The 24,864-nt window shown below is 37.5% G+C and overlaps 1 protein-coding gene across 1 annotated transcript; it reads left to right on the plus strand.

Annotated features, from left to right (window-relative positions):
- The first annotated feature begins 3,508 nt into the window (after positions 1-3,508).
- LOC103242056 (large ribosomal subunit protein eL24-like) lies at positions 3,509-3,924 on the plus strand. Its single transcript, XM_038002587.2, has one exon. It carries the CDS (start codon positions 3,553-3,555, stop codon positions 3,922-3,924), a length of 372 nt encoding a protein of 123 aa, XP_037858515.1. The 5' UTR covers positions 3,509-3,552.
- Positions 3,925-24,864: the final 20,940 nt, after the last annotated feature.

Here is a 24,864-nt window from a genome sequence, read left to right on the forward strand (position 1 = left end):
ATTATCCTTCGAAATAAACAGGCAAACATAAGTAAAGTGTTTCCCTGAGTTCTAGGAGCTGCTTTAGCAAATTAATCAAACTGGAGGAGGGGCCCTGGAAACCCCAGTTTATAGCCAGTGGGTCAGAAGTTCCTGAAACCCTGACTAATGACTGGCTCCTAAAGTGAGGGGCAGTCTTGTGGGACCGAGCCCTCAACCTGTGAGACCTGATGCTACCTCCAAGTGGATACTGCCAGACTCGAATTGAATTAGAAGACACCCAGTTGGTGTCTGCTACAGAACTGATTGCTTGCTTGTATGTGTGGAAAAGCCCCACACATCTGGTCACAGAAGTGTTCTGTGTTGTAAGAGCACAGTAGAAGGAGAAAACAGGTATTTTTTTACTCATTACTTGCATGAATTTTTTGTGAATGAACTTACTTTACTGGGTTTTTTAAATTATAAAATTATTTATAATGTTATAATTACATATAATAAAATTAATTATAAAAATAGTACATACTGTGGAAATATATACTCATTAGATTCTCTGTATCATGTTTGGTATGGATTCTTCACACCTTTTTTCCATATGCTATACAAACATAATTATACAGAAAGGTTTTCCTCCTTTTTATAAAATAATACTATACACTACTCAGGCCGGGCACGATGGCTCACACCTGTAATCTCAGCACTTTGGGAGGCTAAGGTGGGAGGATCACCTGAGGTTGGGAGTTCAAGACCAGCCTGACCAATGTGGAGAAACCCTGTCTCCACTAAAAATACAAAATTAGTCGGGCGTGGTGGCGCCTGCCTGTAATCCCAGCTATTCAGGAGGCTGAGACAGAAGAACTGCTTGAACCTGGGAGACGGAAGTTGCAATAAGCCAAGTTCACACCATTGCACTCCAGCCTAGGCAACAAGAGCAAAACTCCATCTCAAAAGATAATAATAATGAAAATAAAATAAAATATAAAAATTGCTCTACACTATTCAATAATTTTTTCACTTAGAATATATCATGCACACCCCTCCAGATCAGTACATTTAGGTTGACTTATCTTCTAAGTAATTACATCATTTTCCATTATAACTATATCAAAATATATTTATTTCTCTAGAGATGAACATTTTGGATATTTTCAAGTTTTTGGTGGATGCTTTACTATAATATACACTATTACAATAAACTTTCTTGTACACGTATTCTTCTGTGCAGGTTAATTGGGGCTATAGCTCATTGTGATATAGCCCTCAAAACAGAGCAATTAACTCAGGGGCTATGCACATTTCTTATTAACAATATTGTTGTTATTATTGCTATTATTTAGAGATTGTCTTACTTAATCACCCAGGTTGGAGTGCAGTGGTGTGATCATAGCTCACTATAGCCCTGAACTCCTGCACTCAAGTGATCCTCCCACCTCAGCCTCCCAAGTATCTAGGACTACAGATATGCACCGATAAGCCCAGCTAGTATTTTTTTTTTCATTTTAGTAGAGACAGGGTCTTGCTATGTTGCCCAGGTTTAACAATATTATTGAGACACAGACCTTAAGTGTACAATTTAATCAGTTTTAACATATACCCACACAACTGACTGATACCCATATCAAGATATGGAACATTTCCACCATCCAGAAAGTTCTCTCATATCTCTTTCTAGTCAAACAAGTCCTCAAACAGTAGATCAGCCACAGATCTAATTTTGCCTGCTTTATGATTTCCTACAAACAAATTATATAGTTTGCATCCTTTGGTGTTTGGCTTCTTTTATTCAGTGTAATAGCAGTAGCTTATCCATTATATTGTACAGATATTCCACAATATTCATTTCTTTTTAACTGTATGAATATTCTACAATATATTCAAATATGCTTCTAGTGATGAACATTCAAATTGTTTCTGGTATGTTTTATTACAATAAAAAATATTACAAGGAAATTCATTGCACTTATATTCTTAGGTGCTAGTATTTGTTTCATCATAGGATATAGCCCCTTAAACAGCACTTTTTAATTTTTAAAATTTTTGATTTTTTTAGATACTGCCAATTGCCTTCTCATGAGGTGACTGCAATTCATACTCCCATCAGCCCATTTCCCCATATTTTAATCAATCTGAAGAAACTCTTTGGATATCAGGGGTATTAACCCCTAAATGTTAAACACTCATTCATGGGAAGAGTCACCTATTAAAATATTTAAAATGCATGTATTGAGCTCAAACTTTATGTGGAGTACTTTGCTGGGCAATGGTGATAAAAAGATAAGAAAAGCAATATGATTAGCAAGGATGAAGGTCTTCATGTGACGCAATAGGAAAGGAGATTTAAGAAAACCATATTGCAAGGTCTGGCGAAGTATGTCTGCGCAAGTGGTTATAAGTGCTACTTTTGAAAACGTAAGAGAACTTGATAAAGAAGAAGAAAGTATCCTAGGCAGACAAGTGACTGGGAGAAGCCATCGAGGTATTAAAACACCCAGATGTCCAGATTACAGGAGACCACAGGAACATGACAATTACATGGAAGGGTGATCCCTGAGTGCATGTATACAAACAAATAACTATAAAAATTAATGAAACTGGAATAAAGTCTATAAAGTAGGTAATACTGTTTACCAATGTTACATTTCTTGATTTTGATAACTTCCCTGTGTTTGTATAATATAACTGAATGCGTTTGTTCTTGGGAAATACACACTGAAGAATTTAGAAACACAGGGACATAATGGCTACAACTTACTCTCAAATAGTTCAGAAAACAAATACAAGAGAGATGATGATTGATTACGTAGATAGAATGACAAAAGAGATGTGGTAAAATGTCAACAGTTGGTGAATCTAGGTGAAATGTATACGAGAGCTTTTGATAGTAATCTTGCATTTTTTCTGTATGTTCAAAATTATTTCAAAATAAAGGTTTTTTGTGTTAATACTCAAAATGCAATAATGCCTCCTTCAGTGACCTTAGGTGGTTCTATCTGGCTAAAGTGAATCATGTAAGATGGAAAGTGGTGAGCTCTGCAGACAGGGAGGCAAGCAAAGGCAAATTCCTGAAGGGCCTTGTTCTAAGCTGAGAAATGTTACCTTCATCCTGAAAACCAAGTGGAGTGAAGGAATGAAATCCAATTTGCATTTTTAGAAAGACCGCTTGAGTAGCTTTGTGGGACCAAATGAGAGGCAAGAAGCTTAGTAGGAGGCTGCCATCATAATTCAGACAAGTGCTTCTCCTCGCCAGCTTTTCTCCTCCCGTGGAGCCGCCGCTTTTAAGGGGAACATCACACACCGGGGCCTATTACGGGGAGAGGGGAAGGGGGAGGGATTGCATTGGGAGTTATACCTGATGTAAAGGACGAGTTGATGGGTGCAGCACACCCACGCGGCACAAGTAGACATATGTAACAAACCTGCACGTTATGCATATGTACCCTAGAACTTAAAGTATAATAATAATAAAAAAATAAGTTAATTAAAAAAAAAAAAAAAAAGATAAAGCAGTTGAAGGTCAGGTCGTGCAGTTTCAGTGGGTGCAAGATCCACCCCGGACACGGGAGGGACTACACCAGGATGGACGAGAAGGTTTTCCAGTTTCTTAATGCATTTATTTCCAAGAGGAATCCTCAGCAAATAAACTGGACTATCCTCTACAGAAAGAAGCACAAAAAGGGACAGTGGGAAGAAATTCAAAAGAAAAGAACCCGCCAAGCAGTCAAATTCCAGATAGCCATTACTGGTGCATCTCTTGCTGACATCATGGCCAAGAAGAATCAGAAACCTGAAGTTAGAATGGCTCAACGAGAACAAGCTACCAGGGCTGCTAAGGAAGCACAAAAGGCTAAGCAAGCATCTAAAGAGACTGCAATGGCTGCTGCTAAAGCACCTACAAAGGCAGCACCTGAACAAAAGATTGTGAAGCCTGTGACAATTTCAGCTCCCTGAGTTGGTGGAAAACACTAAGCTGGTACACCAGATTTTTAAATACAGATTGGACTATAACTCTAAAAATAATAATAATAATTCAGACAAGTGAAAGCCTCACCAAGGCAATGGCTGTGAGGATGGAGACAAGGGGACAATGTCCAAATATATTAAGATTCTTCATAACCTATAAGTGAAGGGTGTGGGATGATTCTAAGTTGGGAACTGGTTAAATGGTGGTGCAAGTTAACAAAATAAAAAATAGAGACAAAGAAGGGAGCTCAGGAAGAAAGATGATGGGTTCTGGGTTAACTACGTTGAGTTTGAAGGATATGTAGAAAATTCAAGGGGAGGCCTCTAGAGCTTAGCAATGGAATCTGAATAGGAGATACTAACTCTAATGTCATCTGCAGGTAGGTGATTTGGGCTGTGATAAAGGACCAGTTCTTAGGGCTTTTTGCCTATTTCTCCACTACCAAAGTAACATTTTCTGAGGATACCTGACTTTTAAAAGGAGGCTAAGAATAAAAAGTTGTTATCTGTCTTAGTCCATTTGTGCTGCCATAACAGACACCACCACCTGCGTAATTTATAAAGAACAGAAATTTATTTCTCACAGTTCAAGATGCCAGGAAGTCCAAGATCAAGGCACTGACAGGTGTGAATGTCTGGTGACTACTACTGTCTGTTTCCAAGATGGCACCTTATTGCTGCATCCTCTAGAGGGAAGAAACACTGAATCCTCATAGGTCAGAAAAATGGAAGATCAAGGGAGCTGAATGAGCCTTTTTTTTTTTTTTTTTTCCCCTGAGATGGAGTCTCATTCTGTCGCCTGGCTGGAGGTTCACCAGCACAATCTCAGATTACTGCAACCTCCGCCTCCGGGGTTCAAGCAATTCTCCTGCCTTAGGCTCCTGAGTAGCTGGGACTACAGGCACGCGCGACCTCACCCAGCTAATTTTTGTATTTTTAGTAGAGACGGGGTTTCACCATGTTAGCCAAGATGGTCTCGATCTCTTGACCTCATAATCCGCCCCCCTCAGCCTTCCAAAGCGCTGGGATTACAGGTGTGAGCCACCGTGCCTCGCCTGCATGAGCCTCTTTTAAAGGGGCTTTGGTCCTATTCATGAGGGGAAGAGTCCTTATGACCTAATAACCTCTTAGAGGCCCTGCTTCTTAATATACCACATTGGCAACACTTGAATTTGAGGGCACGCATTCAAACCATAGCACCTACAATACCTGGAATGTCTTCTTCCAAGTACCTGTGGAAATACACCCACCCCCTACCAACAAACTCCTCCGTCCACACACACACACAACCGCTCTAGCTTAAAATATTAGGTATCATAATATAGAGATACTTCCATTAAATTAAGCAGTAGTATGTTGGGGTCCGTGTGTTTCCTAAACAAAGGAATGAACACACAAGATAACACAAGACAAGACAAACATGGCGGCCGCCTCGAATGGTGCGCTCTATTTTATACAGTCGTTTGTGGAATGTTGCCAAGTCACAAGACACATTGTTGTTTTTCTGACCTTTCCCTGACTTTCTAGATTTTCAAGATGTTTACACATAAACAAGCCCCCAACGCCCTGCTTCGTTTAATGCCTCGTTTGCGAGCAGGTAGTCCTCTACAGTAGTAGGCTGGAGTGCAAAATGCAGCCATAGCTCATTCATCAGCTAATCCAGAAGAACATGCTAGCTCCGAAGAAGAAGAGAAAAATTCTGACTCATCTTCACCATTCCCCATTAGCTCAGTCAGGGGCACCATAGACCTAAGAATTACCCAGCCACACCCCTAACACCCATCACTACCACCACCTAGCAAAACTATTTCCTGAAACTGCCTGTGTTATACCCCATTTTCTGATGACAACAAGGAGGAAAAGGAGGAAGGAAGACAAAAGAGATGAAGAAAACAATTACCAGTAACCAGAAGTCAAGGGAAGAGAGCTACCAAATTCTAGATATTTCTAGAATTCTAAACAGACAATTCTAAAATATCCGTAGTTTATGGAACCAACAATGGAGACGAGAACTGAATATATAAAAACTTATGGGATTTAATCATGGTTGTGGTAAGAATTAAAGCCATTGCTCTTTAAATAGTTTATTTAAAAAAAGAAAAGGCATTCAAAATCAAGAAAGTAAGGGAAAAAAAACCTGCAGGAAAAAGAATTCCTAAGGAAGGCAAGAGGAAGATAATATTGAACATAAAAATACATATAAAATATGGAAACAGAAAGATAATAGAACTTATAAATAAATCTAAGAGCTTTCATTTTAAATATAAAAATCGATAAGATAGTCCAAACTCTGACAAGATAATTAAGCAAACCAACACAAAAGAAGACAAAATGAGACATACCATTTACAAATAATATAGGGAATATAAAAACTGTATAGGTTTTGTTTAATTCTAAGCAAATTTTATCCAAACCAAAGCTAATACAATTGAAAAGCTTAAGAAAACACATAATTTTCCAGAAGTATATGTAGTGGACTCGAAAAGGAGAAAAACTGAATAAACCAAATAAATAGAATAAGTTAAATAAATTATGACAGATGCCTCTTACAAAAAATAAGTCTTTGGACCTATTCTATTTTCCAGTGAAGATTTTTTAGACTTCATGTTTCCTTCCTTATTTTATATATATTTTTCTTTGCATTTTTGACAAATTTTAATTTAACTGAACAAAATTTATATCCTTTTTTGATATAGTATTATATTAGCAGTGTTTTCTATGGTATTAAAAATCCTTTATAATATTAATAGCTGGAAAACATTGAATCTTATTATTAATGTGCTAATTATGAACATATATATGTTTAGCACTTTTTTGCTATTAAAATCACTACTCAGTTGAACTTCTTTGTCCCTAAATCATTTTATATTTTTTCAGCTTTTTTTTCCCTTATTTAGTCACAATGTATGAACATTTTTAAGACCCTTGAAAGAGTGTCATATTGCTTTCCAAAAAGCTTACACCAACTACACTTAAAGCAAGAATATGTGAGTTTCTCCTCTCAAACGACACTCTCACCAACATTTGAGTAATATCCATTTTTAAAATCTTGGGCTGATTTCTTAGATGAACGTAACAACTCAACTTAATTTAAATGTCTATAATGCTGGTAACAACTTTCCAAATATGTATTAATGCTTTCCATTTCCTTTGCTTTAGATTGTCTTTTCTGCTAATTAGCTTATTTATATACTAAGATGGTTTTGGACCTTTCCCATTTAAGGAGCTCCTACTGAGTAAGAATTTGTTTTTTTTTTTTTTTTTTTGCTATTTTTGTTTGTTACATGCATATTTTCACAGTTTTTCTTATTATATATCTTGACACAGAGTTCTTATATGTAATAAAATACTTTGAGATTTTCTCCATGTTCTTCAATTTTATCAAATTTTGCCACACTCAGATACTTAATATTATTTTTCTATAGCTTTATCATTTTTAAACATAAAATAAAAATCATATGTTTCTAATCATTAAAATCATATATACTAACTTCAGATATTTGATAAATACAAAAGGTATTTAAGAGAACCAATATCCTCTTCCCTTTTATGTCACAGTAATCTAGTAGAAATTCAGGAATAAATTAATATTAGGAAATATATTAATAAATTTATACTAATAGACCAGTAAGATAAATCATATGACCTATATAGATGCCCCAAATAGGATTTAATAAAAATCAACACTATTACCTAATTTTAGAAAACTTAATAAATGAGGTATAGAAAAGCAAAATAGAGGAAGTAATAAAGATTAGAACAGACAAAAATAGAGACTAGAGAAACAATACAGGAAATAAAACCAAATTTACTTCCTTGGAAAAAAAAAAAACTGACAAACTTTTACATAGATTGACCATGAAAAACAGAGAGAAGAATCAAATTACTAAATTCCAGAATGAAGTGGTCTGTTTAAAGAATTCAATACATGCATAAGCTGTCAGTATAAGTTAGCAGTCCATAAAGAATTGCTTTCATGGAAAGATTAAGAAGATGGCTGTCCAGTCAGAATGGCGATCATTAAAAAGTCAGGAAACAGCTGACGCTGGAGAGGATGTGGAGAAATAGGAACGCTTTTACACTGTTGGTGGGAGTGTAAATTAGTTCAACTGTTGTGGAAGACAGTGTAGTGATTCCTCAAGAATCTAGAACTAGAAATACCATTTGACCCAGCAATCCTATTACTGGGAATATACCCAAAAGATTATAAATCATTCTACTATAAAGACACATGCACATGTATGTTTACTGCAGTACTGTTCACAATAGCAAAGTCTTGGAACCAATCCAAATGCTCACCAACGATAGACTGGATAAAGAAAATGTGGCACATATACACCATGGAATATTATGCAGCCATAAAAAAGCATGAGTTCATGTCCTTTGCAGGGACATGGATGAAACTGGAAACCATCATCCTCAGCAAAATAACACAAGAAGAAAAAACCAAACACCGCATGTTCTCACTCATAAGTGGGAGTTGAACAATGAGAACACATGGACACAGGGAGGGGAACATCACACACTGGGGCCTGTCAGGGAGTTGGGGACTGGGGGAGGGATAGCATTAGGAGAAATACTTAATGTGAATGACGAGTTGATGGGTGCAGCAAACCAACATGGCACATGTATACCTATGTAACAAACCTGCATATTGTGCACATGTACCCCAGAACTTAAAGTATAATAATTAAAAAAAAAGAAGATGGCTGTCATATATTTTGTCATATTATGCAGACCACCCACAAGCATACCTAGGAATCGTTTAAATCCAAGTGGGGACCAGAGATACATTTGGAGTATCTTGAATTGAACCTGATATTAAAAACTGTAAAATATCACAATTCAGGTAACCAACATAACAAGGACCCCATAGAAAGTAAGAGTATGAGATAGGCATGGTGGCTCACACCTATAATCCCAGCACTTTGGGAGGCCAAAGAGGGTGGATCACCTGAGGTCAGGAGTTTGAGACCACCTGGCCAACACGGTGCAACCCTGTCTCTACTAAAAGTACAAAAATTAGTCAGGTGTGGTGACACGCACCTGTAATCCCACCTAGTCAGGAGACTGAGGCAAAAGAATCACTTTAACCCAGGAGATGGAGGTTGCAGTGAACTGAGATAGGGCCACTGCACAACAACCTGGGCAACAGAGATTCTGAGAAAGAAAACGAGAGTATGCTCATTCTAGCTTACTGTTCTATCAGTCTATTCTGATTTTGTAGAATATTAATATTAATACGAATTCTGGAGGACTATTATGGCAGAGGAACTTCTTATTCACTGCAACTTGAGGGGGAACAAAGTACTCCCTGTTTTCATTTCAAACTTTGGCACCTTAAGCCATAAAATAAAATTAAAATTAAAATAAAATAAATCATGTCCTTTGCAGCAACATGGATGCAGCTGGAGGCCATTATCCAAAGCAAATTATTACAGGAACAGAAAACCAAATACCAGCCAGGCACGGTGGCTCATGCTTGTAATCCCAGCACTTTGGGAGGCCAAGATGGGTAGATCACTTCAGATCAGGAGTTTGAGACCAGCCTTGCCAACATAGTGAAACCCCATCTCTACTAAAAATACAAAAATTAGCTGGGCATGGTGGTACATGCCTGTAATCCCAGCTACTTGGGAAGCTGAGGCAGGAGAATCGCTTGAACCCAGGAGGCAGAGGTTGCAGTGGGTCAAGATGGAACCACTGCACTCCAACCTGGTTGACTCTGTTTTGGGGGGGAAAAAAAAGAAAAGAAAACCAAGTACCGCATGTTCTCTTACAAGTGGGAGATAAACATTGAGTACTGATGTACATAAAGATGGCAACAATAAACACTAGGGACTACTAGACGAGGAAGGGAGGGAAGGGAGGCAAGGGGTGAAAAACTGTTAGGTACCATGCTGACTACTTGGGTGACAGGATTAATTGTGCCCTAAATCAGCACCACATAATATACCCATGTAACAAACCTGTACACGTACCCTGAATCTAAAATAAAATTGAAATGATTATTTTTTAAGGAGAAAAATAAAACAGAAGAAGCAACATTAAATGTTTTTCAGGCCGGGCGCGGTGGCTCACGCCTGTAATCCCAGCACTTTGGGAGGCCAAGGCAGGCGGCTCACAAGGTCTGGAGTTCGAGACCATCCTGGCCAACATGGGGAAACCCCGTCTGTACTAAAAATACAAAAAATGAGCTGGGCATGGTGGTGCACGCCTGTAGTCCCAGCTACTCGGGAGGCTGAGGCAGGAGAATCACTTGAACCCAGGAGGCAGAGGTTGCAGTGAGCCCAGATTGTGCCACTGCACTCCAGCCTGGCGACAGAGCGAGACACCATCTCAAAAATAAATAGATAAATTAATTAATTAATTAAATGTTGTTCAAGGGTTCTGGCTAATCTAAAATCCTTAGATTTCATAATGACAGTGTTGAACCAAAGATAATAACCTGGGCAGCATGGCATAGGTAAGCTCAGGGGTAGGTCAACTTTCTCAAAGTAAAATAAATTCAGTGGCATGGAGCTGAAAATATCCTGGCTATTAGGCCACTGTGTTTGACACATCAAAAAAAGCAGTTTCAAGGAGTAACACAGTTTTTCTTTTCTATTACAAAAAAAAAAAAGAAAAAAAAAGTCATTTCCTTGATTGTGGTGAAAGTTTCCCAGGGGTATGCATATGTCCAAACTCAACAAATTGGGTACATTATATATGTGCAGTTTTGTGGATCAATTACACCTTAATAAACCTGTTTTTTAAAGGAAAAAAAAATACTTTGGTGCAAAAATCATAGCTCTAAAATACAAGGATGCCAACATTGTTTCCAACAATAAATTGACCATAACACCAGTTAAAGGATTTGTGAAAAGACACAAAAAAAAAAGAAAGAAAAAAGAAACAAAAAAAAAAAAAAATTTAAGAATTTGTGAAAAGAAAACTTATCCTGGCTGTCATCGCCCTGTTCAGTCCTCAAAAAAAGAATCTGGTTTTAAAAGTTATGCTAGATGTGGTGGTTCACACCTTTAATCTCAGCACTTTGGGAGGCCGAGGTGGGTAGACTGCTTGAGCCCAGGAGTTCAAGACTAGCCTGAGCAACATGGTGAAACCCCATCTCTACAAAAAATAGAGAAATTAGCTGGGCATTGTGGTGCACGCCTGTAGTTCCAGCTACTCAGGTGGCTGAAGTGGGAGAATCGCTTGAGCCTGGGATTTTGAGGCTACAGTGAGCACAGTTCATGCCACTGTACTGCAGACTGGGTGACAGAAATACTCTGTCTCAATTTTTTAAAAAAGTGTTACAAGATTCTGATTGTTGAAGGAGATTGCCCAAAAATATTTATAAGGTCCTTATGACTCACATGCTGTTCAATAACTCAAGTTCATCCTCTGGAATTACTAAAGGATCACATCTCAATAATTGCTTTGACAGTTTATACTCAAAGAAAAGTTATAGGACAAACAGAAATATCTTCAGAGGTTATTCAGCCCCTACTTCTATTTGTTTTTACTACAGGAGTTAGTCACCGTCACAATCTATAATAATGAATCAAGATGGGTTGCAGCAAATATGCCTGAAGTCAGGGAAACTTTCGTTTCCTAAAAGGCTTCAGGATAGTCCCCAGTTCATGGAATCCCATCCCATAAAAATTCCTGTGCTACATCTACAACCATCTGATCTTTGACCAACCTGACAAAAACAAGAAATGAGGAAAAGATTCCCTATTTAATAAATGGTTCTGGAAAAACTGGCTAGCCATATGTAGAAAGCTGAAATTGGATTCCTTTCTTACACTTTATAGAAAAAATAATTCAAGATGGATTACAGACTCCAATGTTAGACCTAAAACCATAAAAACCCTAGAAGAAAACCTAGACAATACCATTCAGGACATAGGCATGGGCAAGAACTTCATGACTAAAACACTAAAAGCAATGGCAACAAAAGCCAAAATTGACAAGTGGGATCTAGTTAAACGAAAGCGCTTCTGCACAGTGAAAGAAACTACCAACAGAGTGAACAGGCAACCTACAGAATGAGAAAAAATTTTTGTAATCTACCCATCTGACAAAGGGCTAATATCCAGAATACAAAGAACTTAAACAAATTTACAAGAAAAAAATCAAACCCCATCAAAAAGTGGGCGAAGGATATGAACAGACACTTCTCAAAAGAAGACATTTATGCAACCAACAGACATGTGAAAAAATGCTCATCATCACTGGTCATCAGAGAAATGCAAATCAAAACCACAGTGAAATACCATCTCATACCAGTTAGAATGGCAATCATTAAAAAGTCAGGAAACAACTGATGCTGGAAAGGATGTGGAGAAATAGGAAAACTTTTACACTGTTAGTGGGACTGAAAACTAGTTCAACCATTGTGGAAGACAGTGTGGCAATTCCTCAAGGATCTAGATCTAGAAATACCATTTGACCCAGCTGTCCCATTATTGGGTATATACCCAAAGGATTATAACTCATGCTACTATAAAGACACATGTACACGTATGTTTATTGCGGCACTATTCACAATATCAAAGACTTGGAACCAACCCAAATCTCCATAAATGATAGACTGGATTAAAAAAATATGACACATATACACCACGGAATACTATGCAGCCATAAAAAAGGATGAGTTCATGTCCTTTGTAGGGTCATGGATGAAACTGGAAACCATCATTCTCAGCAAATTATCACAAGGACAGAAAACCAAACACCACGTGTTCTCACTCATAGGTGGGAATTGAACAATGAGAACACTTGGACAAAAGGTGGGGATCATCACATGCCAAGACTTGTTGAGGGGTGGGGGGCTGAGGGAGGGATAGTATTAAGAGAAATACCTAATGTAAATGATGAGTTGATGGGTGCAGCAAAACAACATGGCACATGTATATGTAACAAACCTGCATGTATGCACATGCACCCCAGAACTTAAAGTATAATTAAAAAAAAAAAATTCCTGTATCACCTCCTTTCTCGGGTGTAGTGGTTCAAATATGACATTGAAGCGACTGGTGCCACTGTCAATACAATATTGTGTGATAAATTGTAACTCCAAAAGCATTCATGTACTTATTCTTACATTTATTCATTCTTTTATTTAACGATGTGACTATGTATGAGTGAAAGAGTCAAAGTCCCTGACCTCATAGAACTTAAATTGTAGTGGGGGAGACAGACTATAGGTGAATAACAAGTACCTTTGTGATATAATATGAGGTATTGGTAAGTGCTGTGAAGAAAAATAAAGCAAGGTAAGGGAGAGGGTGATGATGTTCTATTATGTTAAGCAATGGTCTCTCTGAAAGGTCACATTTGAGCAGAGACATGAATAGAAAGGATGGGAAGAAAAATGAGTAAGAATGGATTATGAGCCTACACTTTTATTTTTACCCTGAACCTCTCAAACAGCAGAGGTAGACATACCTAAACATGACCTCTTATCCCCCATTTGAATTATTCATTTGAATTTAGCACTGTTGTAACAAAATAGTTTTTAAATAGTTTTAGTAAGGTATCATTGACATACAATAAACTGCATATACTTAAATCACACCGTTTCTATGTTTTGACATATCTATATACCCATAAAACCACAACAATCAAGATAATGAACACATTCATCACCACTAAAAGTTTCCTTGTACTGTTTTTTATCGTTCCCACCTGCCCTGCACTGCCCTGACCTCATCATCCCCACATAACGATTAATATATATTCTGTCACTGACATTAGTTTATACTTTCTAGAATTTTTAAAATAAATTGAATCATATAATATATACTCTTTTGTCAGACCTCTAGCATTTGGCATAGTTATTTTGAGACTCATTCTTGCTGCACTATGTATCAAGAGTTCATTCCCTTTTATTGCAGAGAGGTATTCCTCTGGATTCATATGGATTCTATATTCATATGGATATGAGTGTTCTTCTGTATATGAGCATTTGGGTCATTTCCAGTTTGGGGCTATTACAAATAGTCAATATAAACATTCAAGTCTTTATATGGACATATACTTCCTTTTCTCTTGAGAAAATACCTTGCAATGGAATGGCTAGATTGCAAAGCAGATGTGTCTATCTTTTTAAGAAACTGCCAACTCTTTTCCAGAATAGTTGTACCATTTTATACTCTTACAAGCAGTGTATGAAAATTATAGTTGTTCCACATTTTAGGCAACACTTGGTGTGGTCAGTATATTTATTATAATTTTAGACATTCTAATTGCCATATAGTGATATCTCATTGTAGTTTATGATGAGCCTGCACTTTTTGATGATGAATGATGTTCATCATCCTTTCATGTGCTTACTTTCCATCTGTATCTCTTCTTTGGTGAAGGGTTTATTCAAATCTTCTGGCCATTTTTTAATTGAGTTGTTTGCTTTCTTATCATTTAATTTTGAAAATTCTTCATGCATTCTGGATGCATGTCCTTTATCAGACACGTGCTCTACAAATATTTTTTCCCAGTCTGTGGCTTATCTTTTTAGCAAAGTCTCCCACCAATGACTTTCAAGATCAAAAGGTTTTTTGTTGTTGTTTTTTGAGACAGTCTCATTCTGTTGCCCAGGCTGGAGTGCTGCAATTTCAGCTCACTGTAACCTCCACCTCCCAGGCTGAAGTGATCCTCACACCTCAGCCTCCCAAGCATCCTGTACTACAGGCACATGTAACCATGCTCAACTAATTTTTGTATTTTTTGTAGAGACGAGGTCTCACCATGTTGCCCAGGCTGGTCTCAAACTCCTGGGCTCAAGCAATCCTCCCACCTTGGCCTCCCAAAGTGCTAGGATTACAAGCATGAGCCACCATGCCCAGCCTGAAGATTAAAAGTTTTTAATTTTGATGAAATCTAATCTATCATTTTTTCTTTTTATAGACTGTGCTCTTGGTAGCATATCTAAGAAATCTTTAAGATCACAAAGATTTTCTCCTATTATCTGGAAGTTTTTTAGTTTTAAGTTTTACAGTTAGGGTTATGATCCGTTTTCAGTTAATGATGCAAGGTACAAATCAAAGTAGTTTTCTTAATTTTTTTTCCTTGCATATGAATCTAACTCTTCTAATACTGTCTGCTGATGTATTCTTTCTCCACTGAATTGCCTTTGCACCTTTGTCAAAATCAGTTGTCATTGTATGTGTGAATCTATTTCTGGATTCTCTATTCTGTTCTAATGATATGTTGTTTATCTTGATGTCAATATTATACTGTCTTGATTCTCTTCATTTTATAAGGAGTCTTAAAATCAAATAGTTAGCCTTTAACTTTACTATTCTAAGTTATTATTTTGAACTAGTTTGAGGACAACCTCTATGAACTGATGATATAAATGTATTCCCAGGAGATACTTTGAAGCAAAAATAAGGTTTACAAGAAAAATGCAATACAGAATACTCTAAGAAAAAAATAAGGGAAAATAAGATAACATATATATGTTATATATGAGAGAGAGATATATATATCATACATCATATATATCTCATATATATATATATGCCTCACAACCTAATCATCCTCTATGAGGCCCCACTTCCCAAAACTGCTGCATTAAAGATTACATATCCAACACATGAACTTTGGAGAACGTATTCAAATAATACATCAGCTATATTTTCTTTCAATGAGCTGAGGTTGTTTTGACCTGATTGATTCCAATGATTGGTTTGCATAAAACAACTTCAGGCCTTGTTTTTCAGTTTTTATATTGTTTTGTTTTAAAGGAAATAAATTTGTTATAGATTTGAGATACTGCTACTTTAAAAGCTTCCTGGCCAGGTCCAGGGGCTCACACCTATAATCCCAGCACTTTGGTAGGCCAAGGCAGACAGATCGCTTGAGCCCAGGAGTTTGAGACCAGCCTGGACAACATGATGAAATCCTGTCTCTACAAAGAATACAAAAATTAGCCAGGTGTGGTGGTGCACACCTGTAGTCCCAGCTACTCAGGAGGCTGAAGTGGAGGATTGCTTGAGCCCAAGAGGTGGAGACTGAAGTGAGCCATGGCCATATTACTGCACTCCAACCTGGGCAACAGAGTGAGACTCTGTCTCAAACAAACAAACAAAAAAAAAGTAGCATTTCTATACATAAACAACAAACTATCTGAAAAGGAAATCAAAATGGCAATTTCATTGATAAAATACCTAGGAATACATTTAACCAAGGAGGTAAAAACCTCTACAAGGGAAACTATGATACATACTGATGAAAGAAACTGAAAAGGCTGAAAATCAAATGGAAAGACATCACATGCTCAGGAATTGGAAGAATATTGTTAAAATGACAATACTACACAAAGCAATTGAATGCAGTTCCTATCAAAATACCAATGACATCTTCCCAGAAACAGAAAAAAATCCTAAAATTTATATCAACCCACAAAAGACCCAGAATAGCCAAAGTAATCCAAAAAAATAAAGCCAGGAGTATCACACTACCAGACTTCAAAGTATACTACAAAGCTGTAGTAACCAAAATAGCATGGTACTGGCATAAAACAAGACACATAGACTAATGAGACAGAATAGAGAATGCAGAAATTAATCCATGTATCTACAGCCAACTGATTTTTTTTTTTTACAAAGGTGAAATGGTGCTTGGAAAAGTGGATATCTGTATGCAGAAGAATGAAACTAGACCTGCCCTTCCTCTATACAAAAACCAACTAAAAATGGATCAACCACCTAAGGATAAGACCCAAAATGATAAAACTACTAGAAGAAAACATAGAAGAAATGTTTTAGGACCTTGGTCTGGGAAAAGATTTTATGAATGAGACCTCAAAACATAGGCAACAAAAGCAAAAATAAACAAATAGGATTATAGCAAACTAAAAAGCTTCTGCACAGCAAAGACAACCCAGAGAACTGGAGAAAATATTTGCAAACTACTCATCCTATAGGGGATTAATATCCAGAATATATAAGGAACTCAAACATCAACAGCAAAAACAAACAATTTAACTAAAAAAAAAAAAAAAAAATGGGCAAATGATCTGAACAGACATTTCTCAGAAGACATACAAATAGTCAACAAATACATGAAGAAATCATTAATATCATTAGGCGTCGGGGAAATCAAAACCACAGTGAGGTATCATCTCACCCCAGTTAGGATGGCTATTTATCAAAAAGACAAAAAATAACTAATGCTGGCAAAGATGCAGAGAAAAGGAAACTCTTACACACTGTTGGTAGGAGTGTAAACTATACAGCCACTATGGAAAACAGTATGGAGCCTCCTCAAAAAACTACAAATAGAACTACTATATGATACAGCAATCCTACTACTGGGAATGTATCCAAAGGAAAGGAAATAATTATACCAAAGAAACATCTGTACCCCCATGTTTATTGCAGCACTATTCACAATAGCCAAGATATAGGATCAACCTAGGTGTTTAACAATAGACGAATGGATAAAGAAAATGTAGTATATATACACAGTGGCTATTCCACCATAACAAAGAAGGAAATCCTGTCATTCTCAGCAACTTGGATGGAACAGGAAGATATTACGTTATGTGAAATAAACCAGGGACAGAAAGTTAAACCCTGCATGTTCTCATTCACATGTGGACTCTAAAATAAGGTGACCTCGTAGAAGTGAAAGAGTACAATAGAAGATACCAAAGGTTGGGAAGGATAGGGGAAGGAGTGAATAGGGAGAGATATGTTAAAGGTTATAAAATTACAGTAGACAGGAGAAATAAGTTCTAGTACTCTATACCACTGTGGGATGACTACGGTTAATAATATGCAGTTTCAAACAGCTAGGAGGAACATCAAACAGCTAGGAGGAACATATCGAATGTTTCCAAAACAAATAAACAATAAACACTGGAGATGATGGATATGCTAATTACCCTGGTCTGATCACTATATATGTATCAAGACATCATTACGTACTCTTTGAATAAGTATAATTATTGTCAATTAAAAGTAAAATAATATAAAATCATCCTGTTAATATACCACAAGAAAGTATAATTTACTTATTCATGAATTATCTGCTACTTATACTTCAAACAAATAAGCTAATTGTTTGCTCATTTACCTAATAGGCTGAGTCTAAAGAGCTGTTAGTGGCTACTAGTAAATGAAATGAAATAGTTTTTTTTTTAATGTAATTGCGCTCTGCATTTCATATGTAGTGGTTTTATGTTAAAACACCTCTGATTAAGGATTGACTTCAAAAAGTTGACATTTAATTTCTTGTAATTGCCTGTATAAACAAAAGGAAAATTCATAATTTAAACATTTTCTGCTGTAGACATCAGGTCATGTCCTTGCAGTTGCAATTTTTTTGACTCTATTAGCATGTAATGATTTTGACATTGGCAGGGTGATAAAAGGGAGAATTGAGAGTATGGAGGGAATAAAATAAATGCAAGGAGGGAGAAAAAAGAGGAAATAAACAACAAAGGAAAGAGAAATAGAACATCGTGAGAAAGAAAATAGAATACATAGTAAGAAAGGAGAAATGAGAATGAAGGAGAAAAGGAGAAACAGGAGATTGAAAGTTCTCTCTTACCTGGAGGGTTGTTGAAAAGACCCTGAGCTGGAACCCTTATTCACACTTTGGTAAAAGTGAGTACCAAGTTCTTAATCGGATATGGAATTTCTTGTATTTCACATTGCTTCTGTTTGTTTAATGTCAAGTTATGTAAGATAATTTATGTAAGATAAAACTTGGCTTGCATGAAAGTATTTTTTTAATACTTGTACAAGCCTTAAGCACTTGTTTTAGAGACGGATGTTAACTATAATCGATGGCTAGGTTGAGCAGAGCCTGTGCGACATGCCTGGAATTCGTAAAAATTGCCAACTATTAATAAAGCAGTTTCCTCCCGTTGTCACTGTGTGCCATTCTTTGAAGCATTCCCTGAGGAATATTTTTAAACAAGCTTAGATAGAACTTGTCATGGTATCATATAACCGCTATTGAACTGTTCTGAGCTTTGAATCAGCCATGTATCCTTTGTGTGAAAATGAAAAACAATCTGTCATAAAAGTGCATGAAAGTTGACAAGACTTTCTTTAATAGCTATATCCTAAGAATACATATTTATGAATGTTTTTAAACACTAGCTTGCTAAATACCACATTCTCAGATTGTTTAAAATATGAACCATTGACCTTAACAATTACTACAACTTACTTTGCAGATAAACCTGCGGTTTTCTGACCATCAAGCAGCGTATAATGTTCTACATTAAAGAATGAACCCGTGTCTATATTTGCTTTCAGTATTTTATGATTCAGTATAGACATAATTCAAAATAACTGTCTCAACTTTGTCTTAATGCTTATAATTTCCTTTCAGCATTTTATAATTAGATACAGAAATTATTCAAAATAACTGTCTCAACTTGTGTTAATGTTTATATAATTGTCCAAACCGTATCAATTATTCTCTAATATTGTATCATTATACAATGAAATCAGAAGGGTTATTTAATAAAGGCAACAATGGGGCAAGAAGAAAGTAAAGAGCTCATTTTCCTTCTCATCTAAAAGTTATTTTTCTCTTTCAAATCTTACAATTAATCAGTATAATTTTTTAAGTAGAAATTTGTCATGATTTTAAAGCACTGACTGACTTGAGGGTTCAATGGCAATGCTGCCACAGTGATGTAAGAATATTGTTAGGACACATAAAGTTTTAAATAGGAATAAGTGATGACTATATTTGGGTTTGCAGAAGCCCCTAGAATAAACGGTATCCTCACTTTAAATTTATGATGGAGTTGATTTCAGTATTGCCAGTATTAAGCACACTCAGACTTCCAGTAAAACTCACCACAACACTCTAACCTTAACAAGAGGCACTGCAATTCCAAGAGCGGTTTTTATATAGTAGTCAGTCATAAATGTTGCCACTGTCCTTGCATTTATATGTACAGCATTCATAATTCTATCCCCAGTATTCCTTCTTTGACCCCAAATCATCTGAGGCACAATGATATAAAGGGAACTTCTCCACTAATTAATTCAAGGTTCATTGAGATTTATGAGCTTCTAATTTCTCTACTTAAGACACCAAGATGCCGTTTCCTGGCCTCTCTGCTTGTGACATTTATCTCAAATGAAGGCTAAATAAAAGATTAGCTTAAGAATTAAAACCAGAGTCAAACGCATTAGAACACAGAAGCATAGATAAGGAACTATAGAATTTTAGAGCTGATAAAGATTTTAAAGATAAAGTACTCAACATTACAAAGTAAACTGAAGTCCAAGAATGTAAAAAGACCTTCCAAATCTTGCATAGCTAGTTAGAGACATGAAGCTGATGTGAGAATAAGTAGAAAGGAGGCTAAGTATGTTTGATAAGTACATAAAAAAGGGTAAGAAAATAAAGTCGTGGCAATATAGGGATCTATACAGTATTGCCATGAGGGCAGAATGGTTTATAGTAGCAGTCCCCAATCTTTTTGGTGCGGCAGTCTCATAGAAGACAATTCTTCCATGGATGGGGGGCTGAGTGTGGGGGATGGTTTCAGGATGCAACTGTCCCACCTCAGATCATCAGGCATTAGTTCATTTCTCATAAGGAGCACATAACCTAGATCCCTCAAATGCACAGTTCACAATGGGGTTTGCACTCCTACGAGAATCTAATGCCGCTGCCGATCTGACAGGAGGCAAAGTTCAGGTGGTAATGCTCGCTTGCCTACTGCTCACCTCCTGCTGTGTGGCCCACTTCCTAACAGACCACAGACCAGTTCCGGTCCATGTTTCGGGGGTTGAGGACTCCTGGTTTATAAAACACTGCTATGAAAATACTCTCTAGGCTGGGCACCTTGGCTCAAGCCTGTAATCTCAGCACTTTGGGAAGCCAAGATGGGTAGATCACTTAAGGTCAGGAGTTTGAGACCAGCCTGACCAACATGGTGAAACCCCATCTCTACTGAAAATACAAAAATTAGCCAGACACGGTGACAGGCACCTGTAATCCCAGCTCTTTGGGAGGCTGAGGCAGAAGAATCACTTGAACCCAGGAGGTAGAGGTTGCAGTGAGCTGAGATCGACCCATTGCACTCCAGCCTGGGTAACAGAGAGAGACTCTGTTGGAAAGGAAAAGAAAGGGGAAAGGGGAAAGGAAAAAGGAAAAGAAAAATACACTCTAATATAGCTGTAAGGTATGAAGCTCTCATCTGCTGAGGTTGTTCTTCCACTACAAGCAATGGCCAGCAGGATTCTCACCATCACTTTTAATATAAGGATCTGTCCCTAGATTTACCCCATATGCAGTGTCTATGCTGGACTACTACATTCCTAAATTTTTTTATCAACAGAAAATACCAGCTTTTAAACAAATGCTCAGAGAAAATGTTTTAGATTATGAGGATATCCCCTGGTGTGTTTTAAATGTAAGGAAGAGGAACGGGAGGGAAGGAAGGATGTGTCAGGGACAGCATAACCTCTATGACTAAGGATGAAGAGGGAAAACCTTCTTGCCCTCAAAGTGAAATCCCCTTCTATTTTAGGGAACACTCCTTTACTTTAAAGAATCTCTCAAATGAGTCACTAGGGTTAGATCATAGTCTTCTGGGACGTTTACTTTCCAAAGGATAAAGTTTTCATGCATCAGTAAGAAAGGAAAAAATAGAATCTGGCAAATAGGAGGGGGAACAATCCCTTTCCAAATGCTCTGTCTGTTCTGTTCTCTTCAGTCCACAGAGCACAAATAAATATGGCAGACAATAAAGATCTCAATTTTGTGAAGATAAAAAGATTTAAACCTGGTCAGGTGCAGTGGCTCATGCCTGTAATCCCCACACTTTGGGAGGCCAAGGCAAGAGGATCACCTGAGGTCAGGGGTTCCAGACCAGCCTGGCCAACGTGGTGAAACCCCAACTCTACCAAAAATACAAAAATTAGCTGGGTGTGGTAGCAGGTACCGGTAATCCCAGCTACTCAGGAGGCAGAGGTTGCAGCGAGCCAAGATTGCGCCACAGCACTCCAGCCTGGGTGAAGAGTGAGACTCCGTCTAAAAAAATAAATAAAAATAAATAAATAAATAAAAGATCCAACCCAAGTCTTTAGTCCCAGGGTTTCATGCAGCAGCTTTGTTGTAGCTACTGGCCCCACCAAGCCCCTACTTTGCCTGAGCATGATGTATTTCAGGGTGGAGAAGTGGACAATTATGGTGCTTTGAAGTCTTTTTCGGCTTTCTGGGTGAAATCATAAATGTGTACTTTAAGTCAAGCTAGATAGAGACATATGAATAGATGCTGTTTTATTGCTCACCCATTTAAAATGCAAATGATAGTACCAAAAATTACCAAAGTCTACACTCCAGATGTTCCTATTATTCACAATGGCTTTTTATTTTTTTGGCTACACTTATCCTCTCCTACGTATCTCTGAATTTATTCTACCACATAACCCTCCTTATGAAAACACCTACTTATTTCTTAAATAATTTTGTTGTATATATTTTAAGAGTTGGAATCAAAAAATAAACTCATTTTCTCAAGTAATGAAAAAGCCAGATCTTCATTTCCATATCCCCAAAGTCAATTATGTAGGAATAAACAACATAAAGTGACAGACAACCTATTTATGAAGCTACATTGATAACTCTATGAAAACAAAAGTGGCTCAGTTTTCCTCAAGTGCATGTGAGGAGAGGTCTACGGTAGGACCTTAAAGAGAGGCACTAAAATTCTCTGATTGGTACCCAACTCTCCATGTGAGATTGCTTAATTCAGTCTTGAACATAAAGGAAAACACACACACACACACACGCATGCACACACACACGAAAACTCAGTCTCTTTCTGAATGAAGGCAAAGCCCTGTTGCTAGCCATAAACCATAGGATGTGGTTTCAAACATAGCAAAAGATAGACTCATTCCTCACTCATTCCTTCAATTACTCAGCAACTGTCTATTAGCAATTTCTATGTGCCAGCATCATGCTCAAATGAAAAAGACATGGTCCCTACCTTCAGAAGCTTCAAATTCAGTGGAGGAAGGAATACGCTACTAACACTCTATTGACTGGGATTCTTAGCATTACAAATGACAGAAGTTACATAAGAACTTATGTGTGGGGAAGTTATTGGAGGTAACTGAATGTTCTAGTTGTAGACGTCAGGTATGACTGAATCAAACAAAGTCAACAGGCAATCTGTCCCATTCCACATTGGGGCTTTCCTTTTCTCTGACTTCACTCTCAAGGCAGTTCTCACCTTATAATGGTAAGAAGGTCACCAATAGTTCTAGGAATACATATCACCAGCTTAGGAACTAGTGTGGAAATAGAGTCTTTGCCCATTTTTTCCAACAAAAGTACCAGAACTGATGCTAATTTAACCTAACTGGAGTCACATTCTCACCCCTGAATCATTCTCAATGACTATAGTGGTAGAACATCTTACTTGGTCAGGCCAGTAGACTACGGGAGGGATGTTTTCACTAAGAAAAGAGGATATCATTCAAGAAGGGGAATGGGTGCTTGTAAAAAACAGATGTCCACTGCAACGACATTATGAGCTGAGCATGAAACAAGGTAACAGTGTTAAAGGAACACAGAAATAGAACATTTAATTGCAATGAAAGGAGGGGGACTTAGGAGGCAGGCAGGTAGTTGTCAACTTCATAGAAAAGTGGCATTTTCACAGCAGCAACTCTGGAAAAAGATCTGGCAATTCCCTATATATATAAACATAGCTTTATCTTATGACTCAGCAATTCCACTCCTAGGTATATACCCAAGAGAAATGAAAGCTAATGCCCATACAAACACCTGTATGCAAAGGTTAAGCAGTGTTATTCATAACAGCCAAGAGGCATAAACAGTCCAAACTACCCATCAACTGCCAAATTTAGATAAGCAAATGTAGACATATAGTGAAATATTGTCTGACCATAGAAAGGAGAGAAGTGCTGATACACACTACAACATGGATAGACCTTGAAAACATTATGGTAAATGAAAGAATCCAGACCCAAAAGACCACTTACTATATGATTCTGATATGAAATGTCCAGAAAGGGGAAATAGAGACAGAAAGATTCGTGGTTGCTTAGAGCTGAAGGGAAAGGGGGACCTACAGGGTATGGGGTTTGTTTTGAGGGGATGAAAATGTTCCAGAGTTTACTATGGTGATGGTTGCACATATTTGTGAATATACTAAAAATCATTGAATTATATACTGTAAATGGGTGAACTGTACTGTTTGTAAACTGTATTTCAATCATGCCACTTTGACAAAATAATATTTAAAAGGCCAGTTGAATTTCAACAAGTGTAATCTCAGGCTAGTACTTATGAGTCTGGGGAGTTAATGCGATCATAGACATAGTGAGTTGCCTCACTTGTTTTACTAGTATGGCGGAGTCATGTGAGTCTCTATTGGATGCTGTGGTGTGCAGCCCAGATTTCCCTTTCAGAACTAAGCAATCTAGTTCCACAGCTACCGGGAGCATGCCTGACAACAGCCCTCCACAGGAAGTGCCCTCAGCAGCACAGGGCTACTCACCCAAGACCACGCCCTCCCCAGCAAAAGCTTCTATCCAGTGACTGGTTCCTGTGAGTGTATATAGAGGCTCTGGACAGCCTTTTTTCTCTTTTTTAAAGACAGAGTCTTGCTCTGTCACCCAGGCTGGAGTGTAGTGGTGCAACCACAGCCTCCAACTCCTAAGTTCAAGCTATCATCCTGCCTCAGCTTCCCATGTAGCTGGACTACAGATGAGTGCCACCATACCCAGCGAACTTTTTTGTGGTTTTTTTTGTGTGTGTGTGTGGAGATGAGGTCTCATCCAGGCTGGTCTCAAACTTCCAGCCTCAAGGGATCCTCCCACCTCAGTCTCCCAAAACTCCCATAGGTGTGAGCCATCTTTCCCAGGTTCAGAACAGCTGTGAAAGTCCACTTATGCTTCAAAGCTCACCATGGGTTTTCTGAGG

This window comes from Chlorocebus sabaeus, chromosome 15 (genome assembly GCF_047675955.1).
Source record: "Chlorocebus sabaeus isolate Y175 chromosome 15, mChlSab1.0.hap1, whole genome shotgun sequence".
NCBI classification, from domain to species: Eukaryota; Metazoa; Chordata; class Mammalia; order Primates; family Cercopithecidae; genus Chlorocebus; species Chlorocebus sabaeus.